Source organism: Pelobates fuscus, chromosome 5 (assembly GCF_036172605.1).
Source record: "Pelobates fuscus isolate aPelFus1 chromosome 5, aPelFus1.pri, whole genome shotgun sequence".
NCBI lineage: Eukaryota > Metazoa > Chordata > Amphibia > Anura > Pelobatidae > Pelobates > Pelobates fuscus.
This window is the reverse complement of record NC_086321.1, coordinates 63,351,865-63,379,333: the sequence shown is the minus strand read 5'-3', so window position 1 is coordinate 63,379,333 and position 27,469 is coordinate 63,351,865. Positions and strand designations below refer to the sequence as shown.

At 40.6% G+C, this 27,469-nt stretch overlaps 1 protein-coding gene across 4 annotated transcripts in view; it reads right to left on the bottom strand.

Annotated features, from left to right (window-relative positions):
- WDR7 (WD repeat domain 7) overlaps positions 1 to 27,469 on the bottom strand; it is a 344,145-nt gene that overhangs the window by 82,999 nt on the left and 233,677 nt on the right. For all 4 annotated transcript variants that reach the window (XM_063453929.1, XM_063453930.1, XM_063453931.1 and 1 more), the window contains one exon: positions 87 to 204. In XM_063453929.1, the coding sequence (XP_063309999.1) occupies positions 87 to 204 (118 nt within the window). The remainder of the gene's footprint in view (positions 1 to 86; positions 205 to 27,469) is intronic.

Sequence of the window (27,469 nt, the reverse complement as noted above, 5' to 3'; positions counted from 1 at the left end):
AATGCTTTAAGTTCAAAGATATGCGACATTGAAGCAATCAAGTTTAGGTTAATACAATAATACTCTATGCGGTAAAAACTTCTTACCTCCTTGGCAATCGTTGTTATGAAGGCGGGTGGTCTAGCCGTGGCAATGAGCGAAAGAGCATGTCGTGCCGAGCGGGCGGAGTCCGCTGCTGGGCTCAGGGGCAGCCCAATTGTAATGCTAAACAGGGATCAGGCAGAAAGCAAAAACGAAAAGAGGCATTAAAAATATAGAGTGAAAAGATTAGACACAGCTTATAATGTCAGTTCAAGGTCAATAGGATCACTCAAACAGTTAGAATATAATGGACTGGCAACAATAAGCAGTGATTATAAGTCAGGGTGTTCTAGCATCAAATACAAACTCGAATAATTAAGCGTGAAGATTGAAAACAGTATGTGCATCTGTCCAAATTGTTAAAAGGGTCTTGTTAACAAATTATAGAGCAATAGTACTGAATACATATTACAAAGCACACGGAACAGCTATTACAGTGTTTCCACTTTAGAACCAAAGTTATGCAGAGCATATGGACGTCCTCTGAAAAGCAGCATACAACTTCTATTCAAAAGTTTCAAAGAACGATTTCATGCAGACAGCTAACAAAAAAAACAAACAAACAACCAAATCCAATAGAGAATCCGGATGAAGTTTTAGGTAATCAAGTTCACTCGGATGTCAAATAGCAAATTGTGTAAAAATACTCCTTTGTCGAAAGATGAAAACCCTATTTAAATATTTTGCTAATTTGTGAATAATAGCAACATGTACAAAGGTATTTATAAAACTACAGGGGAGAATCCATCTGGTCATCGTATGAATAAAGCACTTCTAAACTGCTGGGTTGTGTATTTTAATTAATTTTAGCAACCCTTCATTAACCTGCATGACAGACAAATCACTCTTCAAACACCCAATAAAACAAAATGACTGTCTATGACGTACAAAGTCTGCCAATTACAAATGGAAAAGAGAACAGAAAATAAGTGAAATAGATTTAGCTCTGGGGACAATATTACACTGGTGCTCTACTCTGACAAATTGACAGCACAATTAATTTATGAAAGTATTATCTTATTTGCAGATAAAAGACAAAGGAAAAAAAAGCCTGTTGCTTTAATGTGGGGTTTATTAAAGGGAAACTCCAGTGCCAGGAAAACGATCCGTTTTCCTGGCACTGGAGGGTCCCTCTCCCTCCCACCCCCCAATCCCCAGTTGCTGAAGGGGTGAAAACCCCTTCAGTGACTTACCAGAGGCAGCGACATGTCCCACGTCGCTGCTTCCTCCTCCCCCGCCGCTCCACCTTCTGCTTACGTCGGCCGGTGGGCGAGACTGATCTCGCCCGCCGGCCGAGGAGACCTAATGCGCATGCGCGGCAATGCCGCACATGCGCATTAGCGCACCCCATAGGAAAGCATTGACAATGAATTTCAATGCTTCCCTATGGGGAATAGAGCGACGCTGGAGGTCCTCACACAGCGTAAGGACGTCCAGCGACGCTCTAGCACAGAAAACCTGTGCTAGAAACCAGGAAGTTCCTTCTAGTGGCTGTCTAATAGACAGCCACTAGGGGAGGACTTAACCCTGCAAGGTAATTATTGCAGTTTAAAAAAAAACTGCAATAATTACACTTGCAGGGTTAAGGGTAGTGGGAGTTGGCACCCAGACCACTGCAATGAGCAGAAGTGGTCTGGGTGCCTGGAGTGTCCCTTTAACTGTCAAAAGCCACCAGTAAATGAACATCTAATGAATATAACATAAAAATAAAAACTTGCCCATCCGCATCGCTTCTCTTTGCCCTTGTAGTTTCTCTGCCAAGAATAGGCATTGGCTGACTATGGATGTGATGGTTTGCAAACCATTTCTGTTCTCACTAGGTACATCGTACTTTTTTTGCCACTATTAGTTTCATGTGCCACCATACCAGGGTCATTACCGTCAAATCATCCACTGCGTTTATTTAATGCTAATGTGCTATGCTTTCGGAGTAGTGCAGAGTCGTAACACTTCGCTGAGTTCCAGTTGTATTGCTCAACATATTTACAGAATTCTCTCTGCAACAGCTTATGTCGAACTAGCACGTTGTCAGCAATACGATTTTGTAGCATTATCCAAGTCTACCTAGCCTATTTTATTTACAAATCTTGCTTCCGTCCCCAGTTGAGACATGTTACTAGCCTGTACTACTTTTATTACTCAAAAATTAGATGTTATCACCCAGACACGGCCGTCACTCAAATTGTCTAAAACATAACGTCGAGTTGTCAAACTCTAATATTAGTTGTCAAACTCCAATTTGTTCATTGCTTGCTTAAAGGACCACTATAGGCACCCAGACCACTTGAGCTTAATGAAGTGGTCTGGGTGCCAGGTCCATCTAGGGTTAACCCTACCTGCTGTAAACATAGCAGTTTCAGAGAAACTGCTATGTTTACAATAGGGTTAATCCATCCTTTAGTGGCTGTCTCATTGACAGCCGCTAGAGGTGCTTCCACGCTTCTCACTGTGATTTTAACAGTGAATAGATGCCAGCGTCCATAGGAAAGCATTGAGAATGCTTACCTATGGACTGATTGAATGCGCATGCGCATTCAGCCGATGACGCTGGAAGGAGGAGGAGAGTCCCCAGCGCCAAGGGAGCCCGGCGCTGGAGAAAGGTAAGATTTTAACCCCTTCCTTCCCCTAGAGCCCGGCGGGAGAGGGGCCATGAGAAAGGAGGGGGTAGGGGGGGGACCTATTAACACTATAGTGCCAGGAGTTTGTTTTCCTGGCACTATAGTGGTCCTTTAATGCCATCTCAATAAAACAAATATTGACATAAAACCTTGCTAAATTAACATACAAAAACTGCATATAATTAAACATAAATATGTTATTTGCAGTTAAAAACAAACAAAGGAAATCACACAGGAATTTTATACCAAGTATTTCCATACATCTAGTATTTCTTCTTCAGTAATAGTGCAAGTGCATATCTCCCAACATTGAAAGGTAGACAAATTGGGACAGGTGGCAGTTGCCAGTGACAACTCACACCACTGATGCTCATAATTGGAGGACCCATCCAGAAAAAGAGCAGACCTGCCTGTTTGGTTAGCTTCCATTCTGCAGGACCTTTAAGAGAGCAACCCTGAATCTAATGATGTGCCCGTGCTGTGCAGCCTGTGGAGTTCCTTGGTGTCTGGGATGAGGGACACCGGGGAATAAAATTGAGATAAGACTATAAATTGAACTTGATCTAGGAGGAACAGAATGAAGTAGTATTATACCCCAGAATAAAAAAAAGAACTACCACTTTTTCATACCTCCCAAAACAAGAAAGGTCACCTAAAATCCTAGTCACCCTCCTTAAAGGGTGAGGGGGTAACTTGGGAGAGAGCACAACAAAAGTAGATAAGTATCCAAACTAAGCTTTATTAATAATTATTAAAACATGGCGATAAGCCACAAAAAATGCGTGAAAACCAATTACGAAGGAATTGGAAGAGGTGGAAGTATCCACCTCTGGGCAGGTAGGACCAAAATGCTATTCCAAGCAGGTATGACCAAAATGCTATTACAGGGGAAAATGGAGGATCAGTACAATAAAAGTGAACTCCTCCATATCTCTCATGTAGCATGTGTCAGAGATCAATTGGAAAAAAAAAGGGCTTAGAGATTAAAAATAGATAATCAGGTCCCAATCAACCTCCATTCACAAATAAATCTACCACTGACCCTGTATACCTCGGCACCACACAATGCTAGTGCCTATGTGCACCAATATCTCTAAAACCTCACAGATTAAACATGCATAGTGCTACCAAAGTGCTTGTGAAAAAGAAATAAAAAATAGAAGGCCCGACGCGTGTTTCGGCGTGCTAAGACGCCGTTGTCAGGGGCCCCTGATGCAGGTAGGCACTAGCTTCATGTGGTGCCGAGGTATACAGGGTCAGTGGGAGATTTATTTGTGAATGGAGGTTGATTGGGACCCTATTATCTATTTATTTATTTTTTTATCTCTGAGTCCTTCTTTTCAAATGACCTCTGACACATGCTACATGGGAGATATGGAGGAGTTCACTTTTATTGTACTGATCCTCCATTTTTCCCTCTAATAGCATTTTGGTCCTACCTACCCAATACCATCCACCTCTCCCAATCCCTTTTTAATTGGTTTCCACACATTTTTTGTGGCTTATCGCCATGTTTTAATAATTATTAATATAGCTTAGGTTTGTGTTTGGCTTATCTACTTTTGTTGTGCTCTTTCCCAAGTTGCCCTCTCCCCCGCCTTTAAGGAGGGGGAGGGGGCAACTTGGAATACTCTAAGCACCAAAATACTTCAGCTGAGTCAAGTGGTTTCGATGTGGAGATCATGCTCTTGTAGTCTCACTGCTATATTTGCTGCCATTTATGAGTGAAATCAGCTTGTTTATGCAGCCCTAGCCAAACCTACATTGTCTGTGACTTACACATTCTCCCTACACACTTCCTTAAAAGCTTTAAAACAGTGTCTTTAAGGTAAATGTTGTTATATCCAGCTCTTGTAATAGCCTGTCACTGCCTTAAAAGGACACTATAGTCACCAGAAGTACAACTTAATGTAGTTGCTCTGGTGTCTACTTGTCCCTGCAGGCTCTTTAATATAAACACTGCATTATTAGATAAAAGGCAGTATTTACATTAATGCCTTGGAACAACTTTAGTGGCCGTCACAATGTGCAGCACTGACATTTAGCGTCTCCGCGCTTTACATGGAGACGCTGAATATTTCTCATTGAGATGCACTGACTCAATGAATCTCTATGAGGAGATGCTGATCGGCACAATTCTGCTTTCTGCTGCGCATGCGCAATAACCTCCCAAGTTTGATGATCTCCGCCATGATGGACCTGTGTGGTGCTAGAAGAAAGGTCAGTAAAATCACCTTTCACTTAGCTGTCCGGGGATCTAAAATGTGTTTGTATTACTATTGTGATAGGAATACATGTATGCTTAGTGCTGCATAAACAGAGACAAATGTGATTTAACTTCTACATGGCATCGAAGTGAGCAATTAGACTGTAGGTGCATGATCTACACACCAAAGCGGCTTCATTAAGCTAAAATTGTTTTGGTGCTTAGTTTATCCCTTACCACTCATACAAAACAACTGCCTCCCCAAAATACAAGACAATCTAAATTATCTTGCTTTGTTCACAATACTTTGGTACAAATACATTGTGTCCGTGCATTTCACGCTGTGTACAGTGTCTGAAGTTGCTTCAATTCTGACACTGACACTTTTTAACCAAACTATGGGGGATTTATGTCTGGTGGAAACACTCACTGCCTGGCACAACATAGCTAACAGCATGTGTGTACGAAGCCAGGGTTTCCTAGCTCTGATGATTTATCCCATCATGTTTCTAGAATGGAATATAACTTTCTAAGCTGACTAAGAGGTGTGTTTCTCTAAATTTCCTAAGTGAGGTCTCACCATCAGTAGCACCAGCAAGTCACTTTAAGCCCTATTATAGCACTAGTGATTTCTCTGCCAGCTTACTGTGAACATGTCCTAATCTAGCATGTTCCTTTGTCAATATCTTGTTGTGAATAGCTTGCTATCGTTCTGTGTCTCGGAGATGAAAACGCATGGTAAAGAAGGGCTTTTATTCCTGTCCAGGAGCAGGGACGCACTTGTTCCTGTCAGCAGATTTTTCTTAATTTTTACTACTGGCTAGGCATGAAGCTTTTTGAAAAGCAACAGGCTTCTTGCCAATTCATTACTATGGCTCGGCAGTGGTAGTATGTGACCGGAGATTAAGCCACTCCTGCAGCTGGACCTGCTGGCTTTGAGAGTGAAAAGCTGTGCGTGATGGAGCAGGCACATTGCACTGAAAAAGCAGCCCTGAACAAAGGCAGGTTCAGAAGCACTATTTCATTCAGCATCACCAACTGTTCCTTATGCTTTGAAACGGTCAGAAAGCATCATACAAGATCTAGAGGGTGTCTACACAGGATGCCACCAGCTCCATCACAAAGCAGAATATATCATAGGGCTGCAGGGCCAATGCATCTCTGTAGAGTAACACATTTGTTTAAATTCGTGAGGGCTAGCCTTTGGCAGTCCAGCGGCTCGGCACGGTTTCCCGACAATGTTCAGACAGCCTAATGGATGGTGAAAATTTCTTGAAAAAATTCTCAGTAGCTGTAGTGTTAGGAGGTTATTTATTATTGATATAAACATTTAAACAAAAACAAAATTACATTAAAAAGGGATAAGTTTTCTAGTGAATCTCAATGAAATTAGAAGAAAGCCCTAAATGTGATCTGCTAATACTTTACAAATATCAGCTATTAATGACGCCTGAAACATGTGGAATAGCCATTCTAGTTCAAGGAAGATTTGCTTTCGACAAAGAGCACCCAAATGTTAACCTAGAGCTTGGAGTTTTATATGTCTAATGTAAACCAGTCTTTGTCAAACAGGGGTGAGCAATGGCTTGTGCAAACCTATTGCTTTGAATGGCAAAGGGTTAAGGGTCAGCAGGATATCCAGCTTGGATCAAAGCACTAATTTACTAAAGTAAATTATGAATTTAATAAATAATAGAAGACGCCAAGCAACCTCAAGGTGTTATTAAGATCCAAAGAAAATTATAGCAAAATAAATACTTGGGTGTTCATTCACAATACATTGTCAAATGTTGGCAGCCAACCAATTGTGAGCCAAAAGAAAGTTCGAGCTCCCCCCCCCCTCCCCCGTCTTAACTAAGCTACTTTAACAAGTCACGCGTCTTTGACACTTACAGATTTAACACAAATCAACATTTTAATATATCATGTTAAATATTGCGACATTTAGTTACATTTAAATTTAGATATGATCAGGGTTATCCAATAAAGTGTTTATTACCGGGAATTCAAAGAGAATTTAAATATAGGTCAAAATAATCTAAATCAAAACACAGCTAACTTGTAGAATTTTTCCTAATCTACTATTTTGAGCTAATATTTTTAATTTGCTTTGAATTCCCAACAATTCCCAAATTTAGTGAATCCCTCCCTCCAAATAAAAATACATTAATACTATGAGATCATTATTCTGAATACAATGAACCTTGAGAAAATAATAATCATTTTATTGGCAGATGCTCTATAGGGTTAACAGGAATTAATGGCATGCTTATTTTAATAGAAAATAAATAATAAATAAAAAATATTAATTCTAGTACTGCCAGACGAAAGTTTCTCTTAATGCTTTAAATGCACCATCTCCCCAGTAAATAAATTGAGATTAAATCAGTAATTTCTGCATCTCCATGCTGTCGCCCATTAGTAGCAAGTTTGAAACAGATTGAATGTTACTGCACTGAATGAAAAAAAGTCTCAACTCAATTATTGCAAGATCATGTGACTTGAAATCAATATTTATTTCGTATTCTCGCCTTTCTGAACAGAAAAATATGTATTTAGCCACTTATCACCTTGCAGAGAATCTGCTATCACTATGGTATAATATACAGATTTGTAGGGTGTATTAAGGCAAAACCAATACAGATCGATCAACGTCAATCATCACAGATGTGTCAATTTTTGATAGACTGTATCAATTTTGGACCTGGGACATGCCACTCCTGGTTGTTTCCCTAAAGTAGCACTGAGTGTCACCTCATGGAACATGCATAAATATAAACTATCTAATGCCTCGTTTCCACTGAGCGGTATGGTTCGGGTCGGTACGGTTCGGAAGAGTTATAACGGTCCAGCCTAGTCAGGTGAGCGTTTCCACTGCAAGTAGGACCGCCAGGAGGCATGCGGGGTTTAGACCAAATGCCTAGCGTGTAATTTGTCGTGAGCAATTACTTTTTCCTGTCTGCCCTCACCGTACCATCATTCCTGAAGGGGGCCCAGGAATGATGCGGTTTGGTTCGGTTGTATGGGCCACTTTCATAATGGAAACACTCAAAATAGTGTACCAGACCGTACCGACCTGAACCGTGTCGCTCAGTGGAAACGTGTTTTATCTGTGTCTGGATGAAGACCTACACAGCTCCACAGTGCAAAATGGGCTTAACACACAATTGTAAGCTGGACAAATTTAGGAGCCATCTCTTTTTTTCTTTTTTAGTTTAGGTGTATTCTGTAAAATAAACTCAACACTGAATAATTAAAAAAGTTATGGGGCCAGATCTCTCTGAGGTACTCATGGCTACTGGTACTGGCATATACCTTTCTGAATGTTGGCTGGTATGAGGCATTTTTCTCACCTGGTCACTGCAACAAGAGAATGTCTTATCCCATAATGCATCAATAGGCGGTTTCTGGATATAAATACATTGTTTGTTTTTCATAATAAAATATAGCACTGAACCGTTCTAAAGACCTGACCGTACAACTGCATGCATGGTTCTATTACACACATGGGCACCGTAAACAGGTTGTACCAATGAGATTTTGTCAAACCGAGAACCTAATTGTCTTTTAAAAATATAAATAAAATAAAAATTAAAAAAATCAGGAAAAAATATATATCAACAAATATAGCCCCTCTCCTTTTTTTTTTTTTTTACTGATATAATACATTTACAAAAATACTTGGCCAATTGACAAAAAACAAAACCCCAAAACAACTTGAAAAAAAATTATTGCCATCTACACTCCAAGTTTGGAAGTGTAATTCCAGTTTGTCTTCAAGCGGTCTGTTATAAACTGCATAAAGTCATCCAGAAATCTCTCATTCTGTTTTCATAAAAGCTGTTGTGAGCTAGTCTGCAACCTTCTGTGCTTAGAAGCAAAACTAATTAACGCTTGCAAGAAAATGCTGGGTTAAGGGTGACTCGAAACTCGCCAGCAAACCTACATTTATTTTATTCAGTGACTGAGCATTTTTTCCACACTGTCAATAAATAGGAAATTAAAGAAAGGAGAGGAGAAAAAAAAGGAAGAAAAGCAAAAGGCCTACTGAAAAAGCCCCGGCATAAAGCAAGCTTAGCATCAGAAGCAGAGGCCAGGCAGCTGTGCGCTGCTATTGTGTACACGGTAAATCAAACACAAAAAGGGGCAGCTCAGCAGGGCACTGGGAGGGTAAAATGCATGCTTCACCCCTTGCACACATTGTTGCTCTGTTTTCTTTATGTGTTGTTCCCTTTTTGCTGTCAGTACTGTACCTGTCATGGATGTAAGAGGCCATTTTCAATCTAAATCTTGTTATGGATTAATAAGCAAACACTTTCTCGCTTATTATGCAATTTATCATGATGAAAATTGCCTTGGGCTCCTCAAGGCTACATGCTGATACGTTCATTTATTCGGGGTATAGAGAGCCATACTAATCTTTATGACAGCTAAGGATGTAACAGCATGATTAAAATTGTGTATGGAAAAAAAATGCGTCCCTCTCTTGTGCTGATCTTGGGGACAGATTGCTGCTGCCAAATTGTTAATTTTCTCATTTGTGCAATACAATACTAGCTGCATTCTTAGAAAAAAAAAAAAAATAATACAAAAGTCTTACCCCATTTAGTCCAAAAAGGGTAAGATCACCTGTATGTATTAAAACAATATGCACACAATTTAGCCCTGATGAGTAGAAATTCACCCCCTACTAGGCATGCTATGGCTTGTGGTGGCGAGTAACTTTCAAAGCCTGGCTATCAGTATAGGAATTCAAATTTTAAGATGTACAACAATATATATATATATATATAATAAAATTTGATAGCAATATGCACACATGTTGTTTAATCCATATGTTGTGTCATTTTTTAACATAGTCCTTTTTGACACAGATGTGCCGAAAATAAACCTCGAACAAAAGGTAGCGGTTATAAGCAGTCTACAACAATGCAAAAATCTCTGTTAGGACCTGGCATTCACATGATTGCCACAGGTTAATGCAGTTAATTACAACAAAGCGTTATGGCATTTTGCATATCATGTACAAATGCAAACTGAAACCCACTACATGCATAGTAACCAGTAACCTGCTGTAAATGTAGGGATCTATTCACTAAGTGCCAAACAGCAGTCGAATGTTGTTCAGTTGTCACAATGTAGCAGTTTTAATTCAACAAAGGCAAATTTGGCTATTTCAACTGAATTTACACTCTTGTTTGAATGCAGTGTTGTCTTTTTAAAAAAACTGCAAGAATTACCTTTTGCAGGGTTAAGGGTGCTGGGACACTGCACTCAGACCACTTAAATGATCTGAAGTGGTCTGGATGCCTATAGTGTCCTTTTAAATTCTATGTGTATATTTATGTACTCTTTTTACATAATTATGTGATTTTATTAATTATAATTGGAGGGACCTGTTTGACAACCAAAACAAAAAGCCCAAAGAATTTATTTTGCAAGCTATATATTTAACCTTGTAACTTTTCAATACACCATAAATCCTGTACACGAGGGGTACGGTTTTACTCAGAAGACTTTGCTAAACACAAATATGAGTGTTTCAAAACAGTAAAATGAATCACAATATTGATACAATCAGGGAAAGTGCAGTTTGTGTGTAAAAAATGCAAATAAACAAATATGAACGCTAAGTTTGGCCAGGTTTTGTGACTAAGTGGCTGCTAAAAAGGACATGACATACCCCATTTTGAATACCTTGGGTTGTCTACTTTTTCCAATGGTATGCCATATTAGAGGTAATTCTCATTACTGGGCTGCCATACGGTCTCATAGGCAACATAACCAATCTGGAAAATGTCAATGTGTGGATGGGCAAGCCTCATATTTGACCCTGTAACTTCCAAAACACTATAAAACCTGCACATGGGGGTACTGTTGTACTTGGGAGACACCACTGAATACAAATGTGTGTATTTTATTGCAGTAATATTAACAGTGTTATGACATTTACAGTTAAAGTGCCATGTAAAACTAAAACATTTCTTAATTTTGTATTCATATTAAACTATGTTTCTTATATACATATTTGTTGTGGCATGAAATCCCGGTTTCACCTGAACAAAATGATCTATAAAATAGTGTGGGTGCAATTAATATGAAAGCAGTGTATTACGGTTGAACAGACATAAAGCACAAATTCCAGGTTTTGTTTACATTTTGTTTTGATCAGAACTTGTACAATTGCCTCCGTCCTTAAGGTGTTCAACCTTTTTATCTCCTGCTCTGTAAATGTAATTTTAATTGCACACAGGAAGCTCTTGCAGGGTCTAGCGAGCTATTAACAGAGCAGGAGATAAGAAATTCTCAATTAAACACAATTAGCATTAAAGAAAGTGTGAACATTAGATGACTCTTTACAGGAAGTGTTTAGGAAGGATGTGTAAGTCACATGCAGGGAGGTGTGACTAAGTGTCAGGATCCTATCCTGACAGCTAAGTATGTTTCTTTTATTGTGTTACTTTAAAACAAGTTCCAGCTCTCCACCACTAGTGGCCTCCCTAGCCACTAACCTTGGAGCTTACTTGCATCATTCCTCATCTGCCTGGACTAATTACAGATCCTACATATGGCTACACCCTGCTCACAACAGGGCATTTACAAGTTGTTAATCATCTTTAAAGACTTCAGTTCTGTAATAGTTCCTATATGGACTTAGCTTCTCTACTACTTGCCTTTTGTTACCAACCTGCTCCATTACCAACCCGAACTGCTTTACAACCCTGCGTTATCCAGCATTATACCAACCTCCTCCAAACCAGCCTAACCGACGCTACTGACCTGCTATATCCTGTCATCCTGATTTATACCAACCTGCATAACACCAATCTGGACTTTGCCTCTAATACCGCAAGGTGTTATTTTCAAACTATCAGTACTCCTTCCAAGAGGGGGCTGATTCACTAAAGTTTTGCTTTACCTATTATCCTGAAACCTTATTGTTCTGTTTCTGTGATGTTTTACTTGTCTCTAGTATCTGTATATTTCCTAATTTTCACGATTTAGGTGTGGGGAGGAGGTATTCCCACACGAGTGTTGTTAGAGCTGCTTATTTCATCTTTATTTTTAGCGCTATATACACACTAATCTTGTTTGCACATCCTGTCTATAATCTATCTAGGGCATATTTGCCTAAATGTCGGTTTCTATCTGTCCCCCTTTGCCTTTAAGTTTTTCCTGTTCCCTATAATTTCATTTATAGGATTTAATGTTCCAATTATGTCAAAACTTACCAATAAAGCCTCTAATGTTAACTCTGGCCAAAGTCTCCTATCTGACCTGCTCAAGATCATGACACTAAAGCTGCATAAACAAAGTGATTTAATTCCAAAATGGCAGAGAATTAAGCAGTGAGACTGCAGGGGCATGATCTATACACCAAAATTGCTTTATTAAGCTAAAATGGTTTGGTGACTATATTGTCCCTTTAAGGCCGGAGTAGCCAAACTGAAAGCATAAGCTGACTTTAGAGATGTTGGCTATTTTGACCTATAATTTGTAATTCACTTTGAATTCTCAATTTAGTGAGTAACCCTAAAAGTCCACTAGTCCCGAGTCACTATAATGCTACCCCAAACCGCCCTTAACCCTTCACGCCATATTTTTGACTTGGTTTTTAAAACTCAGTTACAACTTGGCTGCAATTTGGTTCAGCTATTTTGAAATACATTTTACAACAGCAATGATATTAACAACACAATAAAAGAAACAAAACACAAATTAATTCTACTTGATTTGGTTAGTATTAGGCTTTTGGAAAATACAGTGGACCATTGGGTAATTTTAACAACCAAATGCAAATGAGAAATTAATCAAATTAAATCAAATTATTAAAAGCAAATCTGGTGTCTAGTGAACAGACTCTACAGTCTCTGAGATTTGAAGTAAAAAAGAAAGGAAGTGGGGGGGCGGGGCCGGCCGCCGAGCTGAACGGACGCACTGAGGAAGAGCTCCTGAAAACTTCCTAACTTTAAGCTCCTAATAAGCCTGCAAAACTATCACCCGACGACTGACAACTTCCCACCGGTGCAAGAAGCAGCCCTGGTCCCGAGGAGAGGCTTGCCGCGAGGTTCTAGTCCCTCGGTGGGGCGATCCACGTCAAGGTAGATGGGGACCGCTCGGGCGGTGAGTGGGGTGGACGGCCGCTGCCCAGCTATCCTGCCCACCAGCGGAATGGCTGAACCGTGGAGCTAGGGGGTCCGGCCCTGTCCCCCCCCCCCCCCTGGGCCGGCGGGGGTGATCCCGGCCCTCCACCCTGTGATCTATCGGAGCGCCACGACACCAACGAGCACCCGCTCCCAAAATGGCGGAGACCGCATGGCTAAAACCCGGGCGCGAAAACAACCGGACATACCTTCCCCTCCTGAAGCCGCACTCTGCATGAAACGGCTCCAGAGATTCACACATAAGGGAAGTGTCAGAGGGTGATGACCCCGAAACGGGACAGCGACCAGGCTCTGGTTTACCCTGCCATGCCGCTTCACCTCCTATGGGAGGGAGAAGCCAACAGCCTAACTCCCTAAAGTCACAATGCTGGGACTCTCCCCTCGTCTGAGATAGAAAACGGAGGGGACAACACTCCCCCACGGAGGGAATTATGCCTCATTCAGCAAACATCGAACAGAAGTATACCTGCTACCGGATTCATCACGCCTTCTGTCCCATCTTGGCAGGCTGCACAGCATACGGACGGGCCGCCCGACAAGCCACCACGGACCATCAACCGGCTGATACTGGACTAACAGGGGGTGGACATTTTAGACAAGCGAAACTTGTCCTCAGTCTTGATGTCACTAGCATGATCTGCTTTGTTGGTTTAAGCTGCGTAAAATTTACAGATAACATGATATGCACTACTTAATTTAGCTAATCAGCCCTGGCATACTTTGCTTATATGATCTTGGGGAACAGACCCTGAATAATGATAACTCTTTGGCATAACTTGGTTTCCTCTTTCATTTGATAGAAACAAGTCATTGCATCTTAAGCCTGAATAATGCCAGAATAATGCTACCATGTCTCTAATACTTTAATCTAAATGTCAAAGCTACAGCAATGTTTAGAGTACTAATCACTACCTTATGCAGGTCACATCTATTACCCCCTTCGTTTGTGAAACGTTGAATACTAGAAATTGTCTAGACCTGCAGCAAACGTGTTCAAATAGCTTGTTTATCTTTATAATTTAAAAAAAATGTGCAGAGACCAAACTGTCATACAAATGTACAACTATGTCAGAACTATGCTTGCATATGCTGTCGTGGCAGTGTAAGATGCATTGTTATTACTTGCACACAAAAATAAAGAATTAAAAAAAAAAAAAAAAAAGAAAGGAAGTGTGGAGAAAAAAAAGTTGGATATAACCTATTTCTAAGGCTACCAAATCATAAAAAAAATATCAGGTTGATTACATGAGGTAAAAAAAAAAGAAAAAAAGAACTACGATCAAATCCAGTCTATTCGTGCAAAACAACTCCAAAAAACTTCCAAAACCTCCATAACACTTATCATTGTGTTACCACGGCACAAAGAGGGGTAGACATGCCAGCTTTTCATCTGAGTCGGATATTAACGAATGATGCCTCCTCCTTGTAGCACACTGTGTACTCAAGCATCTATAAACTGAAAAGAAATGCGTACTGGGCTTTTCTAAGGGACGCTTTTTCTCAAATGCTGCAGACATTACTTGAGTGAATGCACAAAGTTTAAAGCATCAGCCCTCTTAAGATGATTGCTAAATTATTGGAGTAAATTTATCTCAAGCACATGTAATTTGGAATGGAATACTCTGTGCTGCCATTGTACAGACATGTACTTTATACTGAACACAGAGAATCACCAAAGTTTGTCTCTGACAAAGGGTTAGCTGCGAGATACAATGTGCAGCGGGCAGCAATAAATAGCAGTAAGATACATTAAAAGGATTTTTTTTTTTACATTTGGTAATAGATCACATATGCCCATTAACACTCAACTGGTATTCTTATATGTACATTATATGGTTTTAACTCTCTAATGATCAACATGGCTGCCAATTCAGAAAACTAGGGACTACTTTGTCTCAGTATTTTTCCTGGCAAAGCTTGACATTAGGTGGAACTACCACTTTCAAGCCTTGTCACATCCCCCAGACATCACAGTGACAGCTGTCGGGAAATTAGCCCATCCTCCATAAAACTCAATGCTGTACTCTTGTGCATGCGTGATGGTACAGTCCTGGCGTTGGCTCCTGGCTGCTGAAGTGCCAGGGGTTGAAGAGAAGTGACAGGAAGCCAACAATGGACAGGTTCAGGTAAGTAAATCTCACCACTGCCTGCACCCTGGCCCACCCAGGTTGACATGTCCGCTTCAAAGTATGTGAGGGAGGATGAATAGAACTGCAAGATAATGCCACTGTGCCCAACGCAATATGAAATGACCCATATTATAATACTGGCTAAAGTTACATAGTATCGGTATAAAGATTGTATGTGCACTATCTAATGTGGCAGTTTCTACATTGCTGTTCTGCATCTACAGTTTCCAATGTATTTGAAGGTTACATTTCAAACCCTTATTTTTATTTATTTATTTTTAAAAATAAATGCTTATGGTTTTGAGCAGATATATTATTGGGAGTATTTTACTTAAATGGACACTCTATGCCCTATAGCCAATTCCTCTAGCTGAATTGGTTGTATTGCCTGGAATCACCTGGCACTGTCCCATTCAATGTTAAACCATTTTCGAGCACAACACTGAATGAGGGTACGTGGCCACCCGCATCCTGGCCCCTACTGGATGAATGGCTAAGTCATCTTCTAGTCATACTATTCAATAGTCAATTGTATGTCTACGCACCAGGCCACTACATCACTTGATGGTGACAGTTCATGGAAACTGTTAGAATGCATGAGAACTCAAGCACCTCCTGTTGGTTAGGAGGCTGTTATCTTGGCCTGAATATCACTTAAAAGATGCATTTTAACCCAATGACCAGAGCAGTAACCGGAATGCCAATAGGCATGTCTTAATTTTATTTTGATATTAACCATTTTTTATCTCATATAATTTGTGGAAAAGTACTCATATTTAGTCCTCTCCCTTTATTTCAGTAGTTATGAGTAGCCATGATTGAGAACAGTGTACAGGCACAATCCCTCTCTGTTCTGAACTCATGACAGGTCACTTAGATGGTTCCAGAGAATCTCCATGAAATCCCAGGATCATCATGGGGTAATCTCTGCAAATAATTTAGGTCAGTATTAGACAACTTTCGGCACTCCAGATGTTTGCGGAATACCTTTCTCTTGATGCTTAACCAGCATTATGGCTGTAAGAGCATTATGGGAGATGTAGTCCACAACATCTGGAGTGCCAAAGCTTGCCTACCCCTACGTTTGATAACGGAGGTATGTATTAACTGAATTCTGGACATCAGGCTAGTGGAAACATCAATGCTGCAGGGTTCAGATGGCACAAGTAGGCTGAGGTCAGCAGTACTGGAAAACAAACAGTCATTGAAGCCAAAGAAGTTAATGAACATACTGTGCTGAATCCAAATCTTAAAGATTTTTTTTCCAGTCTGATGAGAAATAAACCCAATGTGGATGAAATTTGTCTGAGTGTCTGCAGAGCTTATGTCTGTTTAAAGTACAATTTACAAAAGTCGATAAAATGAGCACCATTTAGATGAGTAATAATATCAAGAATGTACTTTACAGCTGGCTAAAGCTATATATATTCCCTGGTTAAATACTCTAATATTATAAGTTGTAAATAATAAATTAATAAATGCAATCAGTTAAAGCAGAATTAGAGACCCCCCCCCCCCCCCCCCCCCGCCCCATCCATTGCTTTGGCTTAAAAGTTTCAATGCCACTGTAAAGGGGTCATACTTTTTCTGTGAAATAACTTAAATTCTCATCACCCTCAGCTACACCTGAGTCAATCTGACATTATGAATGGAATAGACCAGCTAATGCTGAATGTGAAACCTTAACTTATACGAATAATTGTGAAAACAGTCTGCCTTGCTTACCGAACAAATTATTTGCTATGCTAAAGGGACACTCCCTGCTGTTTAGTGTCATATTTAATTCACATACTAATTTTATACCATAAACATTAATATTGTAGAAGAAGAATAAAAAAAAACGCACAATAAATTCCTTAATACAAGCTACTTCAGTTTAATCTGCTACCAGTTTAGTGCCTTTACCATAACGCCACCAAGTTAATTTTATTCTGTAGTGTTCACATTAGAGGCACAAACCAAAATAAGTGGCAATAGCATCAGAAAGGGGTGCCTTTATCCCCACCCTGTATGCTTTCCTTTAAGTGAGCATAGAACCTGGACAGAACACGGCTGCCCATTGACCACATCCCTCCTCCATGCTGATTGGCCACTCCTCCTCCATGCTGATTGGTTGTTGGCTACACCCCCTACAAACAAGTCAATGTCCTATTCAGCTTCCTAGGCAGCTGCTATCAATCCTACAGACACAGTGAGATATATATACTGTGCTACCATTTGGTAAAGGGGTCTGAATTATACTGAAACAAGGAGTAGTCTGGTGCATACATAGAAATCATAAGACAGTACAGGTTAGAACGGTAATAAATGCAAACAAAAAAAACACATTTAAGCTTGTGCTGTATTTTCACTCTTACAATGCCTTTCGGTCATTTGAAAAGATAAAATGACCATAGAACACTCTCCATAATATGTAACATGTTTGATAAAATCCATCACTAATGGCAGGTAAGAAACAAACACAAAAAGAAAATAGAACATGTGTTGCATTACAAAGGGCTTCATCTTGGATTCCAAAAGACTTTCCAAATAACAAAAAGGCAGCTTGCTGGAATCCGAAAAGAACTTTAGCATTCAATTTCCAGAAGGCAACGTCATTGAGAGTACAACATGTCAACAACAAATATAACTAATCACAACAAAAACGGAAAGCGTTGGGTTTGAGATAACACTGCAGAGATTAACCACCACTTCTTCGAAGAAAGAAACAGAGTTGCAAGATAAAATATTTTAAGCCATGGTTATTACTTCAGATTCAAATATATCTGTTAATATGAGCGCTGTACCCAATGTACAGCGCTACGGACTGTGATGGCGCTATATTAATAATAATAATAATATGAAGAGATGATAGTCCACACTTTTAGTTTTATTCAATTACTGCATGTTCACTTGCTTGCTTTATAAACCCCAGTGTAGGAAATTAGTATATAACTAAACAGTCAAGAACGTTTGTTTATGAAAACAATTTGGAATTGCAAACGGTTTAGAATATGTATCACTGTCCTAACGCTTATGCATTAATATGGTTTATCAATTGGGGCTTCTTCGAAGATCACGCAGCTTAATGTAGTGGTACTGTGGTGAAAATACAGTACCTATAGGCTGCCTTCTAAGAAAAAGCAGTGCTTACATTGCCAACGCCAAACACTCCCCATAGAGAGTGAAAATAGCCTTCCAATGCAACCTTTTGGGGCAGAATTGGATTGGCTGAGATCATCAGTAATGATAATTTCAGCTATAGGATGAGTGGCAGCCTAGGCAAAACTAGTGTGCCTGGGGAGTAAAAAGTATTTAACTTTAAGGACCAGTTTAGGCACAATAACAACTTCATCAAAATTAAGATATTATGGTGCCAGGCAGTGGCGTACACACAAACCATGGGGCCCCGGTGCGAAAATGATTCGTGGGCCCCCACCCCTCCCTATAACCCCCCCCCCCCCCATGACAGACACACACAAACATACATAGAGACACACACACACATATAGACACATACACAAATCAGACAGGCACACATACAGGCACACAGACACATACATACAAACAGACAGGCACACATACATACAGACACACACACATTTTGATGAAGTTTTTAGAGTGCCCATATTGTGTTTCTAATTAAGGAAGGCCTTGAACCTAAAAAGTTAGTAAAACACTTTAGCATTAGGATTTAAAACATGTAATCCTAACGCTACAGTGTCCCTTTAGAACAAGCATGCCAAACTTGAGGCCCGCAATGACGATCTTTGCGGCCCACCTGCCTTGGGGCCGCATTGTGCTGTGGCTGTGAGCAGCCACTAAATGGGAAAGATCTTTCCTGTCTGTTTTCTGTCTGCCCTATCACGGCTGATCGCATACTCCGATGGCCGCAAGAGCGGAAAGTATTAGTCCACGCCGGCCACTGGATATGCGCATACAGCATGCAAAGTCATATCCGGTGGCGGCGCTACAGTGTGCAGAGCAGACCAGCCACTCTCTCTTCCCTAGCAGTGCCAGAGGAGCGTCTGGCCTGCTTGAGCAGAGAAGAGCAGAGCTGGAACTGGAGGATGGGTGGCTCATCTTAAAGTAGGGGAAGAGGGTCAGTGTATTAAATAGGGGGAGGGAGGGGGCAGTGTATTAATTTGGGGGAATGAGGGGGCAGCCCACATAAACTTGAATCTTGTTAATTTGGCCCGTGTTAGCCTTTGAGTTTAACATGCTTGCTTTAGAGTCAAAATACTGTTAATTACAGTAACTTGCATGACGTTTTATCATAACGTGTTATCATAACGTGTTATCATAAAGCAAGGGTAAAGAAAAGGTAGCAAGGAAAAAATGTAAAACAGAATTTTATTGGTCAGCATATATTTTATCAAGTATCTTCACAGTGGAAAACAACAGTACAATGAAGCACAGAAAGCATCATATTCTCACAGCATTACACTACTGTAACATAATTAGCAGCATGTTATTTCCTGGTCTGTAAACAGCAATGATTACTAATCTATTATCTCCTCCCCCACAGGTAGACAAAAATGCCTCCCCTATACTACCCGGCCCACCAGCTAGTTGTCAGGTACCAGTTATATGTTTCAATATTTCTTTCATGACCCACTGACTTTTTCCACTTTTATTTCCGTATACGGAAGGAAAAAAGTAGCTTCTCCTTTGTCTTCAAGAACCCAGAAGCCAATTTAAAATTAGGACTTGTGGGGTTAAATCTCAGCATCACAATGTTGTCCAAACGTGGATGAAAGTGTCATTGCTAACGCCAATGTGCAAAATCTGCATGAGCACTAAGGTAAGCTAAGGTCAGCAAGGGGTCAGGCACTTCGAGGATCCCGAATGTACTAAAAGCTCCCATAGTACAAGGGGATGGCTTCTATGGTATAGTAGCACTATAACTACAACAGATGGCTTTAGCGATCATAGTGCTTAGACTGCGACTTTAAGTGGTTATTGTGAATGCGCAGATACACGTCAGATTAGTGAATTTGTTTTCTATAACTTCAACGCAGGAAAGCGATCACAAACCTGGTATTAAGTAGCCTTCAGATAATAGTGTATTAAGGCCTTATCACATTTCCAGATATAAAAATGCTTTTGGTCAGCAACTTCTAAAGACATGATCATTAAAACTTAACACTATCGGTAATTGCGGAGTAGAAAACAGAAGAGACAGGGCACTCGGTGTTCAGGATGTAAAATAAACCATGGTCAGTTTAGTTTTCATGTCCTATTAGTGGAAACATAACAATATTTCAAGAGTGACAAAGACCCATATTCTATATTTAACTTGATGATATTTAGCATCAAACGAGAAAACCATTAAAAAAAATGCCATTCTTTATTCTTTAATTATATTATAAAAGGTCAACTCAAGTTAAAAGAATTTTACTGTATACACTGAATGGAAAGGAACGGAAAATCACGTATTTTCTTATTACTATCTAATGCAATTTAAAAGCTGAAAAGACAAAGCAGTATTAAGGTAAAGAACTTAAACCATATGGGCAGATCTCTCTCCGTACTAAGCTCCCTTTTTAAACCTCCCTTCAGCATTTATACATTTTTGGGGGGTTTTAAATTTGATATTTATTTTTCAAGAATTCAGAAATCATCCACTCAGACCGTTAAATGAATTGTCAGCCCCACCATGATAAGGGATTAAAATCCACAAAATAAATTGTGGATAAATAAGGATGAAATGTATGGAGACCAAGCTGAGCAAGTTCCAATCCTTAGTAACAGGGCCACTACATGGAAGTGAGCACACCCAAAAAAAAATGTATTGGCACATATACAAAAAGAACGTCATGGGGAGCAGTGAAAAGAAAAAAAAGCCCTACTGTGTTTCAGAACTCTCGTTTGTGACAGGAAGAAATGAAAGCTCAATGAGCTTACATGCTAGAGGGAGTGGGGAAGTGTGACACAAAAGGGAAGGGTAGGGTAGAAAGGTAGGTTGCTAGGATAGTATTAATTTAGAGCTTATAGTTTTGTTTTGATGACTGTTTCAGGAGAGGAATTGGGGTGCGGGGAGGAAAGCTGTTCACAGTTTAATTGATATGCTTTCCTAAAGAAGTACGTTTTCAATGTTTTTTAGAAGGAGTGGATATTGGGTAAAAGTCTAACAGAGAGGGGAAGGGCGTTCCATAGGAACGGTGCAGCCCTAGAGAATTTTTTTAAGGTGAGCATCAGATTTAGGAGTACGAACAGTGGTTAGATGTAGGTCTCCGGCAGAGCGTAGGGGCCTAGATGAGACATATTTGTGTATTAGTGAGGATAAGTAGGTCGGAGCAGCATTGTGTAGAGATTTGTAAGCATGTATCAGGATCTTAAATTTAGTCCTATATCTTACGGGACTGACAAAGGGGGGGGGGGGGCGTGGACAGTAAGATGAACCTCACCACCACATTCATTATTGACTTAACGGAGCAAGTTGGGAACATGTGGGTCTGATCCACAATATTTTTGAGATGAAAGAGGCAGGATTTGGCTATTGATTAGACATGACGGGTGACGGAGAGGTCGGAGTCAAAGAGAACACCTAGGCAGCGACCCTTCGAGGTAGAGCAGATGGTAGCGCCATTGACTTGGAGGGACACTGACAAGGGAGTAGCAACACTTGAGGGAGGGAAGACGAGAAGTTCTGTTTTGGACAAGTTCAGTTTAAGGAAAAGAGCAGCCATCCAGTTGGAAATAGCAGAGAGGCAGTCAGAGACAAGAGTCAAGAGGGGTGGTAAGAAATCAGGGGAGGACAGATACATGTGCGTGTCATCCACATAGAAATCAATATCAATTAATTAAGAATTAAACGCTGCAATAATGGTGGCCACACCTCTACCAGGAAAACAAAAAGAATAACAAAAAACAATAAAATAAATAAAACTAAAAATGAGAAAAGAATCCCACAAGGAGACAATATTACGAACACTTGGCACAAATATATGTAGCCAATACTGGATACATTAGAAGGAACCTTTAGCAAAATATCCAACAATCAAACAGCTAAAATAAATTTTTAACCCCTGTAGGATCACTCGTTACTCTGCCAGTCTTGAGGTGTTATAGGGTATAATTGGTTTCAATTGAATTAAACAGGTTTATTTTCCATGCAGTCCAGTGTTTTACGTGTTGGCCTGCTACATATAACTAGAAGAACTGTTCCAAGTCTTTCTAGCAGGTTAATGTACTGCTGGCATGCACAAGATGCTTAAAGAGACACTACAGGCACCTAGAGAACTTCATCTCAACTAAGTTGTCTGTGTGTCGTGTCCCTGTAGTTTTGCAATGTAGGGTTTAAATGCCTCTAGTGGCGGTCACATCACTATTTCTATGAAATGGTCTCCATCTGATTGGTGCAGAGTGGCCTCCCAATCCTTTCCAATGGGGGGAGGAGGGGAAGGAGGTGGTTAACGGTCACCTAAATGGCCACAGGAAACTACAGCATAAAGATTACACATTTGTTCTCCTATCAAGGAATATGGAAGTATGTTCCTGTATTGCGGTTTGACTGCCGGGAATAAGATACCTGGCGCTCATATCTAGAGGGCTTGGAGGCATGGCTTAAAGCTGTGCTTCCAAGCCTTGTAATTAGGGCAATAAAGAGTTAGGATTGGTGGGAGGGGAGGGACTACTGGCATCATGACAACTTGAATAAGATGAAGTTGTTAAAGTGCCTACAGTGTTCCTTTAATGTTCGTTTATCCTGGACCGGCTGCCAACAGGAATTTCCTGAATGAATGTGTTACTACTGAAATTGTATCAATTGGTGGTAGTGAAACTTGAGATAAGTACTCTAACTGCCAACCCTATACTGAATAAACTGCAGAAATGTTGAAACTACTTTTTGAGCTCATGTGCATTTTTAGTAGACCATGGATTTAAATTGATCACATATACACTTTACTCATTTCATGTTGTTATTCTATCGTTAACATCGGCCTACTGCATTTTCACATACACATACATTATATTTGCTATAACTTCCACTGTGTGTCAATTCAATAATCTCGGCCCTGAAACATTCAATCAATGAACACAGATCTATGGTAGGCAGCCGCATTTCAATACACTTAAGGCGAGCTAAAACTTTAGGTGAAAGTAGCCCCTCTGAATTCAGGTATGGCACTGCTTGATTTAGGTTTCTCAAAATTCTACCTCACCCACACAAATCTAACAAAATGTTCTGCCGCTGAAAGAAATGTGATATGGGAACATTGGGAATGGATGATTTTTTTTATTTTTTTTTAAAATATTGATCTTTTATTAAATGCAACATAATCAAATGTTTTTATTTGGTTGTGTAGGTGGAAATAGCAAAGACTGCAGCCTTCATTTTCCTACCAATCCACAGGGAAGCTCCTTTTCTAGTGACTTTTGCCCCAAGACAGTCACTAAAGAAACAACTACTGTGCACCTAAATATGCACCCAGAATACCACTGGACCAATTTATTTTATACCGGTCAAGAAAATAGCTTGCGGCTGCATGCAAATGTGAATGCATTGGGAACAACAGAGTTGGTCAATATGCCATTTTTAAACACAAAGGGTTTAATAAATGGCCACAAGCAGTTGCAGCCATAATATGGGGATGAAAGGGTCCCATAGCACCTAATTTGAGTGTTGTAGCAGCTTACTAAATAATCCCAAATGTGAGCAGAGATCGACGTGCCTGCTTTAGCATAACATGGGTAATTAGGCTCTTAAAATGTTTGGAAAGCTAAGCTTGTCCGTTGTTTTAAATACTGCTGTAGGCCATGTTTTAGCACAATTTGGCAGAACAGAGAAACTGAAGGTCATCTGAAGTGTCTGTTGGTGCAAATATAAAGCGTAAATGACACGTCAGGGACCCAGGGTGATACTGGGGAAAAAAAATCGTAGTGTGATGTGCACTAAATATGAATATGTTATGGTTGCAAAACTGATCAATATCAAGCATAAAACACATTACTGAGAATTACTGACTTTGTTACACAGAAAAAAAAAAATCTACCTGAACAATAAAAAAAAAAAAAGGTTAATAAACAAATAGAATGAAGGTGAAATAGAAATAAATAAATAAAAACAATAAAGGCAAAAAAGTGGTATTCAAGAATATATAAAAAGCACAAATGCCAGATTAGGAAAAATAAAATAATATTGGGTATTATAACAAATGTCATAAAACAATTCTACTTTTAGCCAAGTCAAACAGGGATTAGGCCCTTTGTAGCCATGAGCACAAAAACTAGTTGAAGGGAATTTCCTAATCCTTACTTGGGGACAAATGTATTAGAAATTCTAATCTGACAAATTTTGGACCTATCCTTTTATTTTGCCCATAATTGTCAGAGCTGTGAAGTGCAAACAGCAGATAAAGTCACTGCTGAAATCAGGAGATAAGATTAGAAGTGGCGGAGTTCACATAATCCCTAGCTTCAAGCTGAGTTGACCAGGCTGTTCTGTGGCACTGTCAAGGGGCATAGAGCAGAATATATCACTTCTCTAGATGTGTAAATCACAGTATAGAACATACCTATTGCATATATCCTGAATTTAGGCAATTTTCTGCTTGTTTATATATATAACACATCATTTAAAAGCGGTGTACTGTGCGATAAGCACCCGGATCTCAGGACAGCACTGGGACATACCAAGAACAGATTCTCTTTCTACATATGTTATATTCTTTCATATTATCAGGAGAAAGGCTGCATTAATGGCTACAGCACACAAACATAGCTACCGCCTGGGAGGGTATGTCCTAGAACTGCGCCAGAATTTCCCCCCAAAAGTAAATATTTTCTTGATGCTGCATTTAAAATTAAAAGAAGGATAGGGGCGGAGACAGCACTCAGCCCGATCAGTCGCATGCCTGCAGCTCTCCGACGATCGGACGCCTTAAAACCCCCTAAAAAACGACCAAACCAGCTGCCTACTGCTCAGCAAGAAGCATCACAGCACCCCAACACCAATGGGAAAAAGAAGCAAAAAACTGCGCCCGGATCGGCCGCGGCAATCCGCCGACATTGGCGAACTATTCCGGAGACCGCATGGCACAGCGGGGCCTAATATGGCGGCCAACATAGATGAATACTCCAACAGCACGGATGACTTTCCATTGCACTGTCCGGAGACTCTAGAATATCGAGAGCCGGCAAAGCAAATCCAGCAGACAGCAGGCCACCCGGTGACCAGAGATACTTACCTCTCTCTTCTCAGGCCTGCGCCAGTCACTATCGACAGAGATCTCCCAAGTGAGGGATGATGTCACAGAGTTCACCGCCCGCTTAAACACTGTGGAGCAACTTACCCAAGCTCACGCAACCCAGGTGACAGACCTCCAGACACAGGTGAGGGAACTCACCACAGCCCACACTGCACTGTCCCACCAATTAGCTGCCATGGAGGACATACGCAGATGGAAGCACATTAAAATCCGAGGTATTTCTGACTCGCTGACCCCAGCAGATTTACCCCATTTCCTCCACAGGCTATTTGCAACCCTGCTGCCCGCCAGGCAAGCAAAAGGGATACAGCTAGAGGGCATGTTTCGCTTACCCAAACCACCACAACTCACTGGCACCACTACTGGGGACCTCCTGGTCAAACTACTAAATGGGCAAGACAAAGCAGCACTCATGAGTGCCATCAAAGGAAAGAATCCCTACAGCTTCGAGGGCATGGACATAACATTTTACTCAGACCTATCCCGCACCACCATGCAATGGCGGAAATCCCTTCGACCACTGACCACTGCACTGGCGGCCAGAGGGGTGACGTACCGCTGGGGACCAGCTCACGTGCTCATAATACAGCACCAGGACACTGAATACAGAGTACATGACATAGCAGAGATGGACACTGTAATGGCGAAACTGGGCCTTACTAACCCCCCCCCCCACCCCCAAAGACAACAACATGGGACCCAGCCAACATCGTTCCATTTATTCCGGATCAGGGGGCGCACAGGGGAAGGAAACTTCACGAACTGCCACCTACAGTCTATCCTGGTTCACAAGTTTAATATGTTTTTGTTTCTATTATGCTTTCATTCTTGTTTCTTCCACTGTAAACACCGGGTTCGACCCGGGAAGCTGGCTCCAGTATACCAACCAACCCCCCCCCCCCCCCAACTCCAAACGGCATACTGCACGCTTTAGGTTAACGACGAGGAGTTGTATTATACGCCGTTCAGGCATTACGTCTCTCTTACACTACCTACGTTGGTCTAGGCCAGGTCATAGCCCCATCACATACCTAACCTACCGGCCCCTCTGACGGCCAATTAAAGTAGTTTCCCTGCACCCGAACAGCACGGGTACACCTGCCCTACCCCAATGTAGTAAGCCTTCCAAAAGCGGTAATTGATAATGTATGATAGTCTTACGCTGGGCCCTCTCGTAGGCTCCTATAGCACTCCCTGTGGTTCCACTGCCCTCAATAACACCACCAACCAGGCGGAAGCAAAGGTTTTCTATAAGCTTACTAGCTGCTATCTTACTCTATGTTTGACTAATACCAGTTAACAAAGTAGAGTACTTATCAATGCCATATTGACGTTATATATATAACAGACGCGCCTGTCACAGCTGTCGTAGCCTCTTAAATTTACAAGATCATGTTTTCCTTTATGTTTGACTTTCACCACTTAAAAATGTGCAGTAATTGCAAATGTCATACTGATGTTGTACATGTTACAGATGTGCTTGACCTAGCTGTTGTGGCTATTCAAGATGCAAAGCTCACACAACAAAAATAAAGAATACAAAAAAAAATTAAAAATTAAAGGAACCCTAGTCTTTTATTATTTTTTTTAAATCCTGCAATATAAAACATACATAACATTCAACTCAATATTTGATCTTGTGAGTTAATGTCATCTCCGGACAAACACACAACTCAAACAACAACTGTATAAAATACATATAATTGCTATATATAATGTTTAATTACTACTATGGTAAAATAGACTTTATACATTCATTTTTAGCAATATGAAGTGTTGGGATGATTCTTTTCTGATGTATTTTTTGCTTAAAGTGAATTGTCTTTTCTATGCACGTTCTTGTCATTTTAGGACTTTTTGAAACGTGAACAGGCTCGGACAGCCCATCAGGCACGTGCATAGTATGCCGCAATGGCCATGGACTGAGACCGACAGGGAAGCTCAGCGGATCTCCTTTGCCGGGCCATGCCCATATCCAAGTGCTGGTCTTGCTGTGTGCCATCACGGGCCCATGGGGAGATCAAAGCTCACCCTTAGCGGCCACAAGCACTTCAATGTGGAGAGGGGAAAAAAGAGG